Source organism: Eleutherodactylus coqui, chromosome 3 (assembly GCF_035609145.1).
Source record: "Eleutherodactylus coqui strain aEleCoq1 chromosome 3, aEleCoq1.hap1, whole genome shotgun sequence".
NCBI lineage: Eukaryota > Metazoa > Chordata > Amphibia > Anura > Eleutherodactylidae > Eleutherodactylus > Eleutherodactylus coqui.
The window spans coordinates 238,443,013-238,457,495 of NC_089839.1; the positions used below are offsets into that span (position 1 = coordinate 238,443,013).

General features: G+C 48.6%; 1 protein-coding gene across 3 annotated transcripts in view; it reads left to right on the plus strand.

Moving 5' to 3' along the window:
• Window positions 1-14,483, plus strand: part of LOC136621574 (complement factor H-like) — a 1,208,893-nt gene that overhangs the window by 1,063,831 nt on the left and 130,579 nt on the right. For all 3 annotated transcript variants that reach the window (XM_066597131.1, XM_066597135.1, XM_066597136.1), the window contains one exon: window positions 1,172-1,345. In XM_066597131.1, coding sequence (XP_066453228.1) covers window positions 1,172-1,345 — 174 coding nt within the window. The remainder of the gene's footprint in view (window positions 1-1,171; window positions 1,346-14,483) is intronic.

The window sequence follows — 14,483 nt, forward strand, 5'->3', positions numbered from 1 at the left end:
GTGCAAATACGTTCGCCGCTATGGATCGTACTTGCCCATGAACTAGGTTGATAGACGGCAAGAAACAGGCTGATACACACATGTCCGCGTAAAGTTCTGTAATATTTGCACACGAAATGCCAGTTCACACGCTTTTTGTGTAACGCTGATAAAGACAGGGCAAGTCCTATCTTTTCTCGTACGCAGATTTTGCACGCCAGGAACATGCTCGTCTGAACAAATCCATTGAAATCAATGGTTTTGCTTTATTGTGTTATACTGGCTAGATTTTCATGCACAGAAATTCCTCCGCAAATACGTTCATCTGTTTAAGCCTTATCTTGCAAAAAAAAAAAACAATCCTTCATAAAGCTCTGTCAACAGAAGAATAAATGCTATGGGTTTTGGAGTGCAACACATTTTTTTTTTCTATTTTGTAAATGTAGTAAAACATTACAGAAAAGCTATTTAAATGTGATATAACTCTAATCAGAGAATAAAGTTAACATATTGTTCAGGCCATGCAGTAATCCCTTATGTGGCTATGTCAACATAAAAAGTAAATATTTATGGCTTTTTGAATGCGAAGATCAAAAAAAAAAAAAAAAGACACTCCTAAAGACCAAAAAGGCTGTGTCTTCAGGGCTACTGCCCACGGACAAATTTCCATCGCATTTATCCCCAAGAAATTCCACTGTGCCAAGCTTCCATAGAAGCAAATAGGTTTTCTGCTTGGCAATGCCGAACAGCGGATTTATATTGTGGATTTCCACGAGCGGAAAAAAAAAATCATCTCGTGTTCTTTTTACCGTGAATTAACGTCGCAGTAGGGTTCTTATTAATATAGGGAAGCGAAAACCGTGGAAATCTGCGATCAATCGCTGGCACTTTTTTGGTTTTAATCGTGGTACTCCGGCGGCGTAAATCTGCAGGCGTAATTCGCATCGTTCATGGACATGAGCTCTTAGGAAGATAGAAAAAACTTTCATTAAGGACCCTGAATTTAGTTATGTCTTTTTCTGAGAAAATCAGAGAATTAAAAAGTTTTGTAAGGGAGCCTACTTGATGATACTTGCCTACATTTTCAGTGCTAAATTGGAATTTTAGTGAAATCTTCTGAAGGCCAGCTATCATTTGGTTGAAAACTGCAGAATTTTGAGATATTTGAACACATTAATTTTGAATTTTGTAGAAGATCCATGTGATGAGGCTCCAGAAGTTGCTCATGGAACTGTTGTAGAAAAAAGGAAAATATTCAACCATGGTGAAAGCGCTAAATATATATGTGATAATGGCTTTCGGATTTCTGGAGGAGATTCAGCAAGTTGTGCAGAGGGAAAGTGGTTGAAGATTCCAACTTGTGTCAGTAAGTATTCCTGTGCTATCAATCAGAAAATTATATGACAGTATTGATTCACAGACGAGAATAAATGTTCAGTTTTGAGTCTACAATAAGTAAGCACATGGACAGTATATGTGATGTACAAAATCAAAATGCTTGAATCAACTGAAAACAAAAAATGTGTTTATTCTGATGAGTACCAATAATGGATGTGGGTATCCTAAAATGAGCAGCAATTCATTACTCTGCCAAACTGATTCCTGAAAAATATGTATAGACTGCTTGGATAAGTTTATATTACTAGGGAGTTTGCTGTACCAAATTTTCTTTGGTATCTAAGTGTTTAAGCTGCAGAGGGGCTATCATATGAAGTACGACAATCTGTGAGAGAAAGTTCAGACAGTGCAGTGGAGCCACAGAACCTGATCCTCAGGAGCACATTGAAAATTACAGCAGTATCGAGTCGTAAGTGAGGCCAGCCTCATTAAAAGACAAACAGAATGCACACCATACAGGGACTAGCAGACCTGTTTGTGGCAGGCGTCATTGAGAGAGGGCTCGAATAGCTATCGGTGAACTATGATGGGGACTGTTACAAGGATTGGCCCTGGGATTTATGCACACTAGTGTTAGAGTTTTTGCAACCTTCCTCAGGATTCTGCAGAGCGTGGAGTGTATCTTTGTTATCTACAGACTGCAAGTTAATCCAGATTTCTGCTCTAACAGATGGTATTGAAGTTCAATTTATCTTATCATGTGTTGATAACTTTGTAATTAATCAGTAAGAAGAGTGAAACCCTAATATTTCTTAGGACACATAACTCTTACAGGCCTCGGGTATGGCACTTTTAGGCCAGTCAAGTCTTGTTTGAACGAGCAAATGAGCAAGTAATGTCACTGTTAACTCATTCATGCACCCTATTTAGACAGGCAAATGCATCATTGGCTCATTTGAACAAGAAACATTCAGAGACATTCAGCCTTTTATGCCCCCATAACGAGGTCAGTGCCTGCAGCTGAGGTTCCTGAGAACTAGGCTGAAGTTGCGGACTGGATCTCCACCCTGTCCAGACTAAGAGCCTGGGAGGGAGATATACTTTATCCACAATTTCACCCTTTAACTGCCTACATACCCCCCCCCCCCCCCCCTTCTCCAGACCGGAGGGTTTGGCCTTTTTGGTGGTCAGACAATGCACCCTAGACAAGGCATCAGCATTACCTTGTGATTTGCCTTGCCTATATTCAAGGGTGAACTTGAAATTCTGAAGCGAGAGAAACCATCTCGTCACCCTCACATTCTTTTCCTTATTTTGCTTCATCCAGGTCAAGGGTGCATGGTCTGACACCAATTTGAACTCCATTCCCAAGAGATAGTATCTCAATGTTTCCAGTGCCTCTTTTACGGCTAAACATTCAAGTTCCACAACAGCGTAATTCTTCTCCGCAGATGAGAACCCTGTCACCGGGACTAAAAGTTCTCACCCTGGCAGAAAGATTGTACACTCTGCTTTGGGCCTCCTGTGCCCTCTGCATATGTTCCCAGACAATGGGCATTACCGTGCTAATGCGATCCTTCATCTGAGCCATGTGCTCTATAACGCTCCTATAGGGAGTCGACTCTGCCTCCCAGGTTTCTCTGGTTATATCCAGCAATCCTCTGGAGTGTCAACCATATAGCAACTCAGGTGGCGAGAAACCTGTGGAAGCCTGTGGTACTTTCCATATGGAGAACATAAGATAAGGTAACAGGCAGTCCCAGTCCCGACCATCTTTCTCTTCTCTTATTGAACCTCTCTACCAACCCATCAGTCTGGGGGTGGTATACTGAGGTTCGCATGTGATCAATTTTAAAGAGGTGACACAATTTTGTCGTTACTTTGGACATGAACGGGGTCCCTTGGTCAGTGAGGATTTCCTTGGGAAGACCTATTCCGGAGAACATAAGGGACAATTCTCGTGCAATGTTTTTGGCAGTAGGGCTTCATAAAGGAATTGCCTCAGGGTACCGAGTGGCATAATCTAACACGAACAAAATGTATTGATGTCCTCTAGCCGACTTGACTAGGGGACCCAATAAATCCATTCCAATTCTCTCAAAGGGAACCTCTGTAATTGGGAGAGGCACTAAGGAACTGCGGAAGTGCGACACAGGAGCGGTGCTCTGACAGGTGGGGCACAACTCACAGTACTCTTTTATGACCTTGTACACCCCCGGCCAGAAGAAGAACCTTTGAAGAATTCTATCCTGCGTTTTATCAGTTCCTAAATGTCCCCTAAATACATGATTATGTGCCAAGTCTAGCACCCTGCGTCTGTACAGCTTCGGCACGACCAATTGTTCCACCACTTTCTCGCCGATTTTTGTTACTCTGTTTAACAAGTTATTATTCATGGTAAAATGGGGGAACCGTTGGTCAGAACCTGGTTCCTGTAACACACCATTTATTATCAGGACATTTTCTTTTGCATTAACAAGAGTGGAGTCCCTTAATTGGGCTGTCCCAAAGTTCTCAGGCGCATCCTCCAGATCGGACACATCCTGAACCGAGGAATGAACTTTCTCTTCATCATCATCTCCAGCCAAAACCTGTAAAGGAAAGGTTACATCTCCTGGTTCAATGTCCACAGTTACCCCGCTATCCTGCGGAGTGGTAAGGTCAGCTGGGTTTGTGCCTGTTTCTTTAGAAAGGGTTATCATCTTCCCCCACAAGTCCCAGAACACAAGAAAATCACATCCCACAATTACACTGTGCATTAACCCTTTGACCACACCTACATCATAGGTCACAGTTCCGACATGGGTCTCAACTTACAACGTGCCATAGGATATACCCTTGTGTCACCATGTGCTTATCTGGTAGGAAGCCCTCTGCTACCAGACTAGCATGCACTAAGATGACCAGGCTCCCCGAGTCCAATAGCGCCTCCACAGAATGGCGGTTTACACTTAACCAACACAGATGCGGCTCAGTCTCTAGTTTCTTGGAGGCACCGCAACTAGGCCTTGCGAACAAGGACCGGCGCCAAGCACCGTCACACTCCATAGGCTCATTGGTTACGGGGCACTGAGCCAACACATGTCCGAGCCCCTGGCACCTCCAGCACCTCAAAGGCCCTAGTTTCCTCGGCTTAGGAGAGTGGTTGGGGCTATCCGAGCCTTTCAAGTCCAGTGGCACCCTCTCTGGGGGCCCAATCTCCTTCCCACCAGGACACTGCTTCCCTACGGCATCCGGTGGTCTCTTACCCCTTGCAGGTCTCGAACTTGTAATGGGGGTTTGGATAGAATGGACGTCTCGGAGGTAGTTTTCTGTCGCGGTGTAGCAGTCGACCAATTCTACCAGCTGGTTAGCATCCTTAGGCCCCCCATGGCCGACCCAGCACTGTAGATCTGCCGGCAGGGCACGGGTATAATGGTCCACCATGACCTTGTCAATCATCTGGGTGGGTGTGCAAATGTCCAACTCTAGCCATTTTTTAACCAGATGATACAGGTCAAACATCTGCGACTTGGCTGATTGGTCGGACGTGTAGCTCCAATTATGCACTCTTAAAGGGGTTGTCCCGCGCCGAAACGGGTTTTTTTTTTTTTCAACCCCCCCCCCGTTCGGCGCGAGACAACCCCGATGCAGGGAGGTAAAGAAAGCTCACCGGAGCGCTTACCTTAATCCCCGCGCTCCGGTGACTTCTCTACTCACCGCTGAAGATGGCCTCTTCCTCCGTGGACCGCAGCTCTTCTGTGCGGTCCACTGCCGATTCCAGCCTCCTGATTGGCTGGAATCGGCACGTGACGGGGCGGAGCTACACGGAGCTACACGGAGCCCCATAGAAGACTGCAGAAGACCCGGACTGCGCAAGCGCGGCTAATTTGGCCATCGGAGGCCAAAAATTAGTCGGCTCCATGGAGACGAGGACGCTAGCAACGGAGCAGGTAAGTATAAAACTTTTTATAACTTCTGTATGGCTCATAATTAATGCACAATGTACATTACAAAGTGCATTATTATGGCCATACAGAAGTGTATAGACCCACTTGCTGCCTCGGGACATCTCCTTTAACGTCCGGACCGCCGCTGTAACCCCCAGATGAGCCAGGATCTCTGCCTTTAATCGGGCGTAGTCGCTTACCTCGTGGACACTGAGGAACGGGGATAGAACCTCGACCCACTCAGCCTTGGGGAGGTTCTCTCGTTCGGCGTTTTTTTCAAACACTGTCAGATAGGCCTCAACATCATCATTGGGAGTCATCTTTTGCAGGTAATTCTGCACAGTCTACCTGGGCTTGGCTGTAGTTGGGGCCCCATCCTTCCTTAAGGCTGGATGTTTGAGTAGGAGATTTGTCAGACAGTCCATCCACGCCAGCAGCTCCTCCATAGCCGGGGTTGGCACTTGCATCACAGTCGCAGACTTTACCCAGGAAATTCACTGGTGCTGTGCCGTTGCCCTTAGGATTTTCGGATTGATGCCCGCATCCAAGCACCATATATCAGAATGTTCTCAAGAGGGTGGGGGCAGCACAGACACCCAGGACTCGACAGATAATAAATTTGTTTATTTGTAAGACGCACTCCAAGTAAAACAAAACGAAAAGGTCCATGAAACATGCACTGCGCAAGGTGCTCAGGTCCATGCAAAATCACCAATAGAAGCTGCATCATGCAATGTGCTCAGAAGCTTCCTCCTCCTGCTGTCAGGCACTGACCCCCTGGAAGCCGCAGCCTTTTATGCCCCCGTAACGAGGTCAGTGCCTGCAGCTGAGGTTCCTGAGAACCAGGGTGAAGTTGTGGACTGGATCTCTACCCTGTCCAGACTAAGAGCCTGGGAGGGAGATATACTTCATCCACAACTTTACCCTTTAACTGCCTACACCATCTTCTTCCCCAGCACAGCTGCACCCTCCCTATTGATATGCAGCCCATCCCTACAGTAGAGTCTGTAGTCAATAGCAAATTCAGCCCGATTGTCCAGGAACTTTTCAGGACCTTGCCCTAAGCTTATATCCTAATTCTCTGAAATCATGTTTAAGGACCTTCCAACTACCTCTAACTTTGTCATTGGTGTCAATGTGTACCATGACCGCTGAATCCTCAACAGTCCATCCCAGTAATCTGTCAACCTGATTTTTATGTATGTTTTGCGGTAAAAGAGAAAAGTATGTGAAGCATTACTGTATTTGCTTTCTGGAAACAGAATATGATGAGGGGGAACAGTATAAAGAGGGCCAGGACAATAGGTGTGTGTGAATAGTATGGAGCCAGTGGATGGTATATGATGACACGGTGATAACAGACAGACAGAGGCAGACAATTCTTATCAAAGAATAACTTTACTTAACCAAAACACGTATATTATTTTGCTCCATAGAAGGGTTTGCATACTTAAATGTTGTATTTTAACATTCAGCATATATTTTTTAAAAGCAACAGTGAATAATGATTCATTATTTCCCAAACACTTATTAACTGTTGCGTCCAACCGGATATGCAATATCCAAAACAAACGAAAAGGCACACCTGTGCAAAAGAAACATAAAACTACGGGAAAATCTTTCCCTATAAACCCCTTACCCAGGAGGGGGCCCTGCCTACTCTGTGGGCCGATCGCTCCTATAGGTGCGGACCCGCACTCGTTCCTGGGCCACTGACAAGTCCCTATCAGGGAGCCCTAGAACCCAAAGAAAGGGAAACAGAAAACCAAACAAAATGGATATAGGAACTTAGCTAGCACGGAGGACCTTCAAGCAGGATGTGTTTCCTCAGCAGCTGTCCAGCGGCAACTGAAGCATTGACCAGCACAGGAGTCTATACTAGCACTGCTTAAATAGGAGCAGAGCTATTCAGCAGCAGATGAGGACTAACATTACTCTTGCAACCACCACACCCCTCAGCTCCAGGAGAGGAATACTGCTAAACCCTGGTCTGGCCTAAAAGCATGGTAGGAACCTCCAAACAGCTGCAACATTAACTACACACGACATAACACATTGATCCAAGCATTCCTTTCCAGTTTCTCTAAGTGGCAGCAGCGAGGCACATGTCAACTTGGGGCTTACTAAACACGTCCAATACTGCTTTCACTTAGGAGCAGCACAAACTGATGTTAAACTGAGCTAAACCCGACCTCTCATGCGCAGAAGGAACTGTGTTCATCCTACACCGGACGCCAATGTCACTGACATTACTTCTACAGAGATCTTCCACCTTGGAACTGCTATGATACAGCCGCCATAAATATTTCACAAAACGTCAGAAAAACATAACATTATACAGTATCATCCTATCTGCTAACTACACAAGCAATTTACTGCACATAACGCAATATTTCTGTTTCAGCACCACCGTCTTATGTCAGGTAACAGTGAAGAGAGAGACTACCTCACTTCCCATGCATTGCGGGGTTCTTCACCCTGGTGGCTTGGCCAGTCTTCCACTTGCTGTAGGTACTACTAGAGCATGCCTTTCCTTTATCTGCAGCAGAAGTTGCTATGCAGACCTTTCACGGGCATACTGGTCTTTCTTTGGGCTTCCTGGCTATTCTCTAATGGCTCTCTATCATGAGGACACAGCTACCAAAATTGCTATCCCTTCGACGTGACCTCTACCACTTTAAATGTTGCAGTTGAGTCTGCTACCTCGCTCCTCACTGCTGCTGTGTCACACACTTGTTATGCAGCACTTTTTCCTTTTAAAGAGTTTTTTATGTACTTAGAAAGTTCTTGCTGGTGTAATGTCCCAGAATTGGGGCCCCCACAGCACTTAGTTAACTATCTCATGTGGTGTGTATATGTATGTCTGCGGGTCTTGTTAGGTGTGTTAACTTGCGTGTATTGGTCTTGTCTGGGTCATCCGGAGGGTACTGGTGCATCTTGTCTCTACCGGAACTAGGGGTGGAGGCATGGGTTTGGCCTACAGCAGTGACAGGGAATGGCCAGTTCACACCCCTAGTTGCAGATTGGCTGCCGCACTGGAGTTCATATGGAGCCCCTGGTGCAGGAGCCCTTGGTGAATTGCCTTCCCTACAAGGTGCCAGCTTCAGAACACGGAGGAGGCTGCAGAGCATTGCAAGGTGCCGATGGAAGAGCCAGCAGAGTGGTGCAAGATGATCCCACAGCATGTCAGGACCGAGGAGCCGATCGCACAGCATGGCAGGACAGTGCCGGGACTGAGGATGAGAGGGTTCCGGGGACTGTGTCAGCGGACCAGGGGGTGCTAATGGCAGGCCACCAGGTAAGAGCAGAGTGAGTGCCAAGTGGGGAAGATGGTGAAGGCGAGAGTCACAGCGGGACCATGAGCATAGGCACGGCAGATGCCTCACAAACGCAGATGGCTGGACACTGACAGCAGGGGCATAGCGGGGATGTTAACACCAGCTTGGGGAGTGGGTTCTGAGCGCAAACCGTGTAGCAGGCAGGGGAGCTTGGAGTCGACATACTCACAGCAGCAGACTCGCAAGCAGAGATACCAGTAGATATGTGAAAGTGTCAGCACCTGGGATGGGAGTCCAGCAGGGAAAGTGACAGCCTGCAGCAGCCAATCACCACCTGTGGGCATTACCTGCCCCTTCCCTCTCTGTCAACCTGGCTAACCCATGTCTCTACCTATACTTCCAGTGGAGACAAGATGCACCAGTACCCATCCGGAGTTTGTGTCTGGTGTCGTCTCTGTCAAACTTAACTGTAATTCACCCTAACCCACTCTGTTTCCTGTCAATCACCCCTTAACTAGCCCTGTGATTGAGCACTGGGGATTTCCTTTAGCTCAGGATTGGTTTAGTGGGAATTATATAAAAGGCCAGGGATTTGGTGAGGAGAGAGCAGAAAAAAGAAGAAGGTCAACAGATGGAATGGAGAGAGAGAAAGAGTGAAGGAAAGTCTAAGGAATCTGATGGGAAAGTCAAGCCCACAGGAATCAAGTTAAGCCTGAGCTCAAGACAAGTCTGAGCTTGTGTGAGGTCCAGCTTAACTGAAGCTGAATGTTATCTAGCAGCCCCTGGGAAAAAGCAAGTTGTGGAGTCGGCCGCAGGAGTGTCTTGTTCCACCCTACCAGAAGACATCTGAGTCAGTGCAGACCTCGCACAACTGAAAGGAAAACGAGCCTTTCAACTGTGAGTGATTCGCAGTCCTGCTTAGCCAAAAGTCAGTATGCCCTCCAGCAAGCCCACGTTGGTTCCTCAATTCCTCCACAAATAACCACTCAGTACAACAACCAGATAACTGAGACTGGTAGTCTCCTTTACCCCAAAGACAGAGAGAGAGGGAGAGTTAAGGAATCAAAAAATGTTGGTAAGTGACTGTGCAAAGTACTGTTGAAATTTCTACTGCATGCTAAAGTTGTTCAGTTATTCTTATCAACCTTCAACGGATAGTTAAACTGTGTGCCTCCAGTTTTACAAAGACTATTTGCCTTGGACTCTATTCTTTCATTACACTATCTTCAGAGGCACTGGTGTCACATCTAACTGTCACCATCATTGCTATCATTTACCCCTGTAAAATCCGCCTACTGTGCGCGCCTTGCAATTCATAGTGGTCACCACCATGACATGGCCTGAGGTATGAAAAACCCAGTCGAGCTGCATCTGCACACTTCAGCTTGCTGTACTGGGGTGGCGGTACTTAGCGTTGCTCTAATGTTCTTAATGCAGGGCTGATCTTCTGGGCAGTTATGTTAAAGCAGAACCTGCTCCTTTAGTGTCCACAGTTCCCAGTCTCCTCTCTCCACTACCTTATCACTAGCAAGGGTGAAACTTAGCATGGCTGACAGAGTTCCTTGTCAGAATGGCTTGGCTGCTCAGTTAGGGTATGGAAGGGAACATGGAATGCATAGGAAGCTGGGATGAGTGGAGGTGTGTATAATACTTGGGGGTGCTCAGATGGGGGGGGGGAGTACCTGGGATGATAGGTGTGTGAATAGTACATGGGGGCTGGATAACTAGTGAGGTAGCTAGTATATGAGGGGATGGCATAACAAAAGTTTGCACCCCATTCTTTTAAATAGGGGAATCTCATACAGAGCAATTCCTTGATACATACTAAGTATTAGAACTATCCCATGCAATCAGTATCTTGTAGCCGTGGTAATAAAATGAAGGCGAAAAGGCTGCGTTCTTTCTGTATTAGTTGTAGCTGTATCCCCTCTATCATCATAATGAAGTACACTATTGGAGTAAAGGGAATCGTGAAGCCTCATAAACAATTTGTTACGATCGTGTGGGCAGACAAAGCACGAGGCCCACACGATCATGACCAAAGGGGACACATACGGGTTTCACACAGGTATCTGGCAAACTGACCCTGTGCTACCGGGAGGTAGACCTGGCCCTACCTAAGCGGGGACATTGCCCCAATAAGGGCAGCCCAGCGGTCTTCGGATCTAGGGCCCCAGCTGATCCTAGGAGCCACGCACCAGAACCGGATGCATTCACATGCCACATGACAGGGCCTAAACAATAGGACACACAGAGCCAGAATACACAGCATACAGCATGCAACCACTAGTAACAGATAGGAAGCTGAATAAAAATACCAGGTATTAGTTGACATGTTGTACAATATGTAGAAGCTAGCAGGCCACTTCACGGCTCCTGGTTATACTGCTAGTCCCTACACTAACCAGGAGTCCAGCAGAACCGGACAGAGTTCACATAGCATGCTGACACAAAACTAACAGAATTTAAACGTACAAACGGACATAAACTAGATCACACTGCAAACCTCACCAGACAAGCATTCATGACTGCTCACCTTAGGGGCCATACAGAGACTGACCAGGAGCTGGGTTTATATTTGAGCACAGATCCAGGGGATTGGCTAGCAGGAAGTACCACACCCAGCCAGCTCAATCATTAACCCTGAGAGTGCTGTGCTGCTGGAATCACAATAGTACCAACATGTCTCAGCAGTAGAGATGAGCGAACGTACTCGTCCGAGCTTGATGCTCGATCGAATATTAGCGTGTTCGGGATGCTCGTTACACCACGCGATGTTCAGGTTACTTTCACTTTCATCTCTGAGACGTTAGCGCGCTTTTCTGGCCAATTGAAAAACAGGGAAGGCATTACAACTTCCCCCTGTGATGTTCCAGCCCTATACCACCCCCTTGCAGTGAGTGGCTGGCGAGATTAGGTGTCACCCGAGTATAAAAAATCGGCCCCTCCCGCGGCTCGCCACAGATGCGTTCTGACATAGCTGAGGGAAAGTGCTATCGTGTTGGAGCTGCTATAGGGAGAGTGTTAGGAGTTATTGTAGGCTTCAAGAACCACAACGGTCCTTCTTAGGGCCACATCTAACAGTGTGCAGTACTGTGGAGGCTGCTTTTTGCAGTGGTGCACATTTTTTTTTTTTTTGGTATATCGGCCGTGCAGAGCATTGCGCCCTGCAGTAATACTCCAGGGACAGAAGTGGTGGTTAGGCAGGGACAGAAGACATATTAATATTATTGATTGAATATAGGCAGTGGGCCTTTTCTAACAAATATTGGTCAAAAAATCTATTTGGCCTGCCTGTCACTGTGCTCAGTGTTCTGGGTCAGTGTGTGCTGGGTGTAGTAGTTCTACAAAATCATACACAGCCAGCTAAGTGTTACAGCAGGCTTGCGCCAAATTATTTCCTGGCTCTGTCTGGGCTCTGAAATCACTGCTGTGTTGCAGTTGACAGTGCAACACTGCAGTTCTGTGACATACCCTAGGGACAGAAGTGTGGAGGCAGGGACAGAAGACATATTCATTTAATATAGGCAGTGTGCCTTTTCTAAAAAATATTGGTCAAAAAATCTATTTGGCCTGCCTGTCACTGTGCTCAGTGTTCTGGGTCTGTGTGTGCTGGGTGTAGTAGTTCTACAAAATCATACGCAGCCAGCTAAGTGTTACAGCAGGCTTGCGCCAAATTATTTCCTGGTGTTCCGTAAGCGAAGTCAGCCTCCAACCACAGGCCAATAAGCGGCACATTTAATTACAGCGTTTCTGCATTACTGGTAATACAGCATGCTGAGGGGTAGGGGTAGGCCTAGAGGACGTGGACGCGGCCGAGGACGTGGAGGCCCAAGTCAGGGTGTGGGCACAGGCCGAGCTCCTGATCCAGGTGTATCGCAGCCGACTGCTGCGGGATTAGGAGAGAGGCACGTTTCTGGCGTCCCCACATTCATCGCACAATTAATGGGTCCACGCGGTAGATCTTTATTAGAAAATGAGCAGTGTGAGCAGGTCTTGTCGTGGATGGCAGAAAGTGCTTCCAGCAAGCTATCGTCCACCCACAGTTCTGCGCCGTCCACTGCTGCAACTCAGAATCCTCTGGCTGCTGCTCCTCCTTCCTCCCAGCCTCCTCACTCCATTACAATGACACATTCTGAGGAGCGGGCAGACTCCCAGGAACTGTTCTCGGGCCCCTGCTCAGATTGGGCAGCAGTGGTTCCTCTCCCACCAGAGAAGTTTATCGTGGCTGATGCCCAATTATTGGAAAGTTCCCGGGGTCCGGGGGATGAGGCTGGGGACTTCCGGCAACTGTCTCAAGACCTTTCAGTGGGTGAGGAGGACGATGACGATGAGACACAGTTGTCTATCGGTGAGGTAGAAGTAAGGGCAGTAAGTCCGAGGGAGGAGCGCACAGAGGATTCGGAGGAAGAGCAGCAGGACGATGAGGTGACTGACCCCACCTGGTTTGCTTCGCCTACTGAGGACAGGTCTTCAGAGGGGGAGGCTAGGGCAGCAGCAGGGCAGGTTGCTAGAGGCAGTGCGGTGTCCAGGGGTAGAGGCAGGGCCAGACCGAATAATCCGCCAACTGTTTCCCAAAGCGCCCCCTCGCGCCATGCCACCCTGCAGAGGCCGAGGTGCTCAAAGGTCTGGCAGTTTTTCACTGAGAGTGCAGACGACCAACGAACAGTGGTGTGCAACCTTTGTCGCGCCAAGATCAGCCAGGGAGCCACCATCAACAGCCTCACCACCACCAGCATGCGCAGACATATGATGGCCAAGCACCCCACAAGGTGGGACGAAGGCCGTTCACCGCCTCCGGTTTGCACCGCTGCCTCTCCCCCTGTGCCCCAATCTGCCACTGAGATCCAACCCCCCTCTGAGGACACAGGCACTACCGTCTCCTGGCCTGCACCCACACCCTCACCTCCGCTGTCCTTGGCCCCATCCACCAATGTCTCTCAGCGCACCGCCCAGCCGTCGCTAGCGCAAGTGTTTGAGCGCAAGCGCAAGTACGCCGCCACGCACCCGCATGCTCAAGCGTTAAACGTGCACATAGCCAAATTTATCAGCCTGGAGATGCTGCCATAGAGGGTTGTGGAAACGGAGTCCTTCAAAAGTATGATGGCGGCGGCGGCCCCGCGCTACTCAGTTCCCAGTCGCCACTACTTTTCCCGATGTGCCGTCCCAGCCCTGCACGACCACGTCTCCCGCAACATTGTACGCGCCCTCACCAACGCGGTTACTGCCAAGGTCCACTTAACAACGGACACGTGGACAAGCACAGGCGGGCAGGGCCACTATATCTCCCTGACGGCACATTGGGTGAATTTAGTGGAGGCTGGGACCGAGTCAGAGCCTGGGACCGCTCACGTCTTACCCACCCCCAGAATTGCGGGCCCCAGCTCGGTGCTGGTATCTGCGGCGGTGTATGCTTCCTCCACTAAACCACCCTCCTCCTCCTCCTCCAACGCAACCTCTGTCTCGCAATCAAGATGTGTCAGCAGCAGCACGTCGACAGCAGTCGGTGTTGCGCGGCGTGGCAGCACAGCAGTGGGCAAGCGTCAGCAGGCCGTGCTGAAACTACTCAGCTTAGGAGATAAGAGGCACACGGCCCACAAACTGCTGCAGGGTCTGACAGAGCAGACCGACCGCTGGCTTGCGCCACTGAGCCTCCAACTGGGCATGGTCGTGTGTGACAACGGCCGTAACCTGGTGGCGGCTCTGCAGCTCGGCAGCCTCACGCACGTGCCATGCCTGGCCCACGTCTTTAATTTGGTGGTTCAACGCTTTCTGAAAAGCTACCCACGCTTGTCAGACCTGCTCGGAAAGGTGCGCCGGCTCTGCGCACATTTCCGCAAGTCCCACCCGGACGCTGCCACCCTGCGCACCCTGCAACATCGGTTTAATCTGCCAGTGCACCGACTGCTGTGCGACGTGCCCACACGGTGGAACTCTACGCTCAACATGTTGGCCAGGC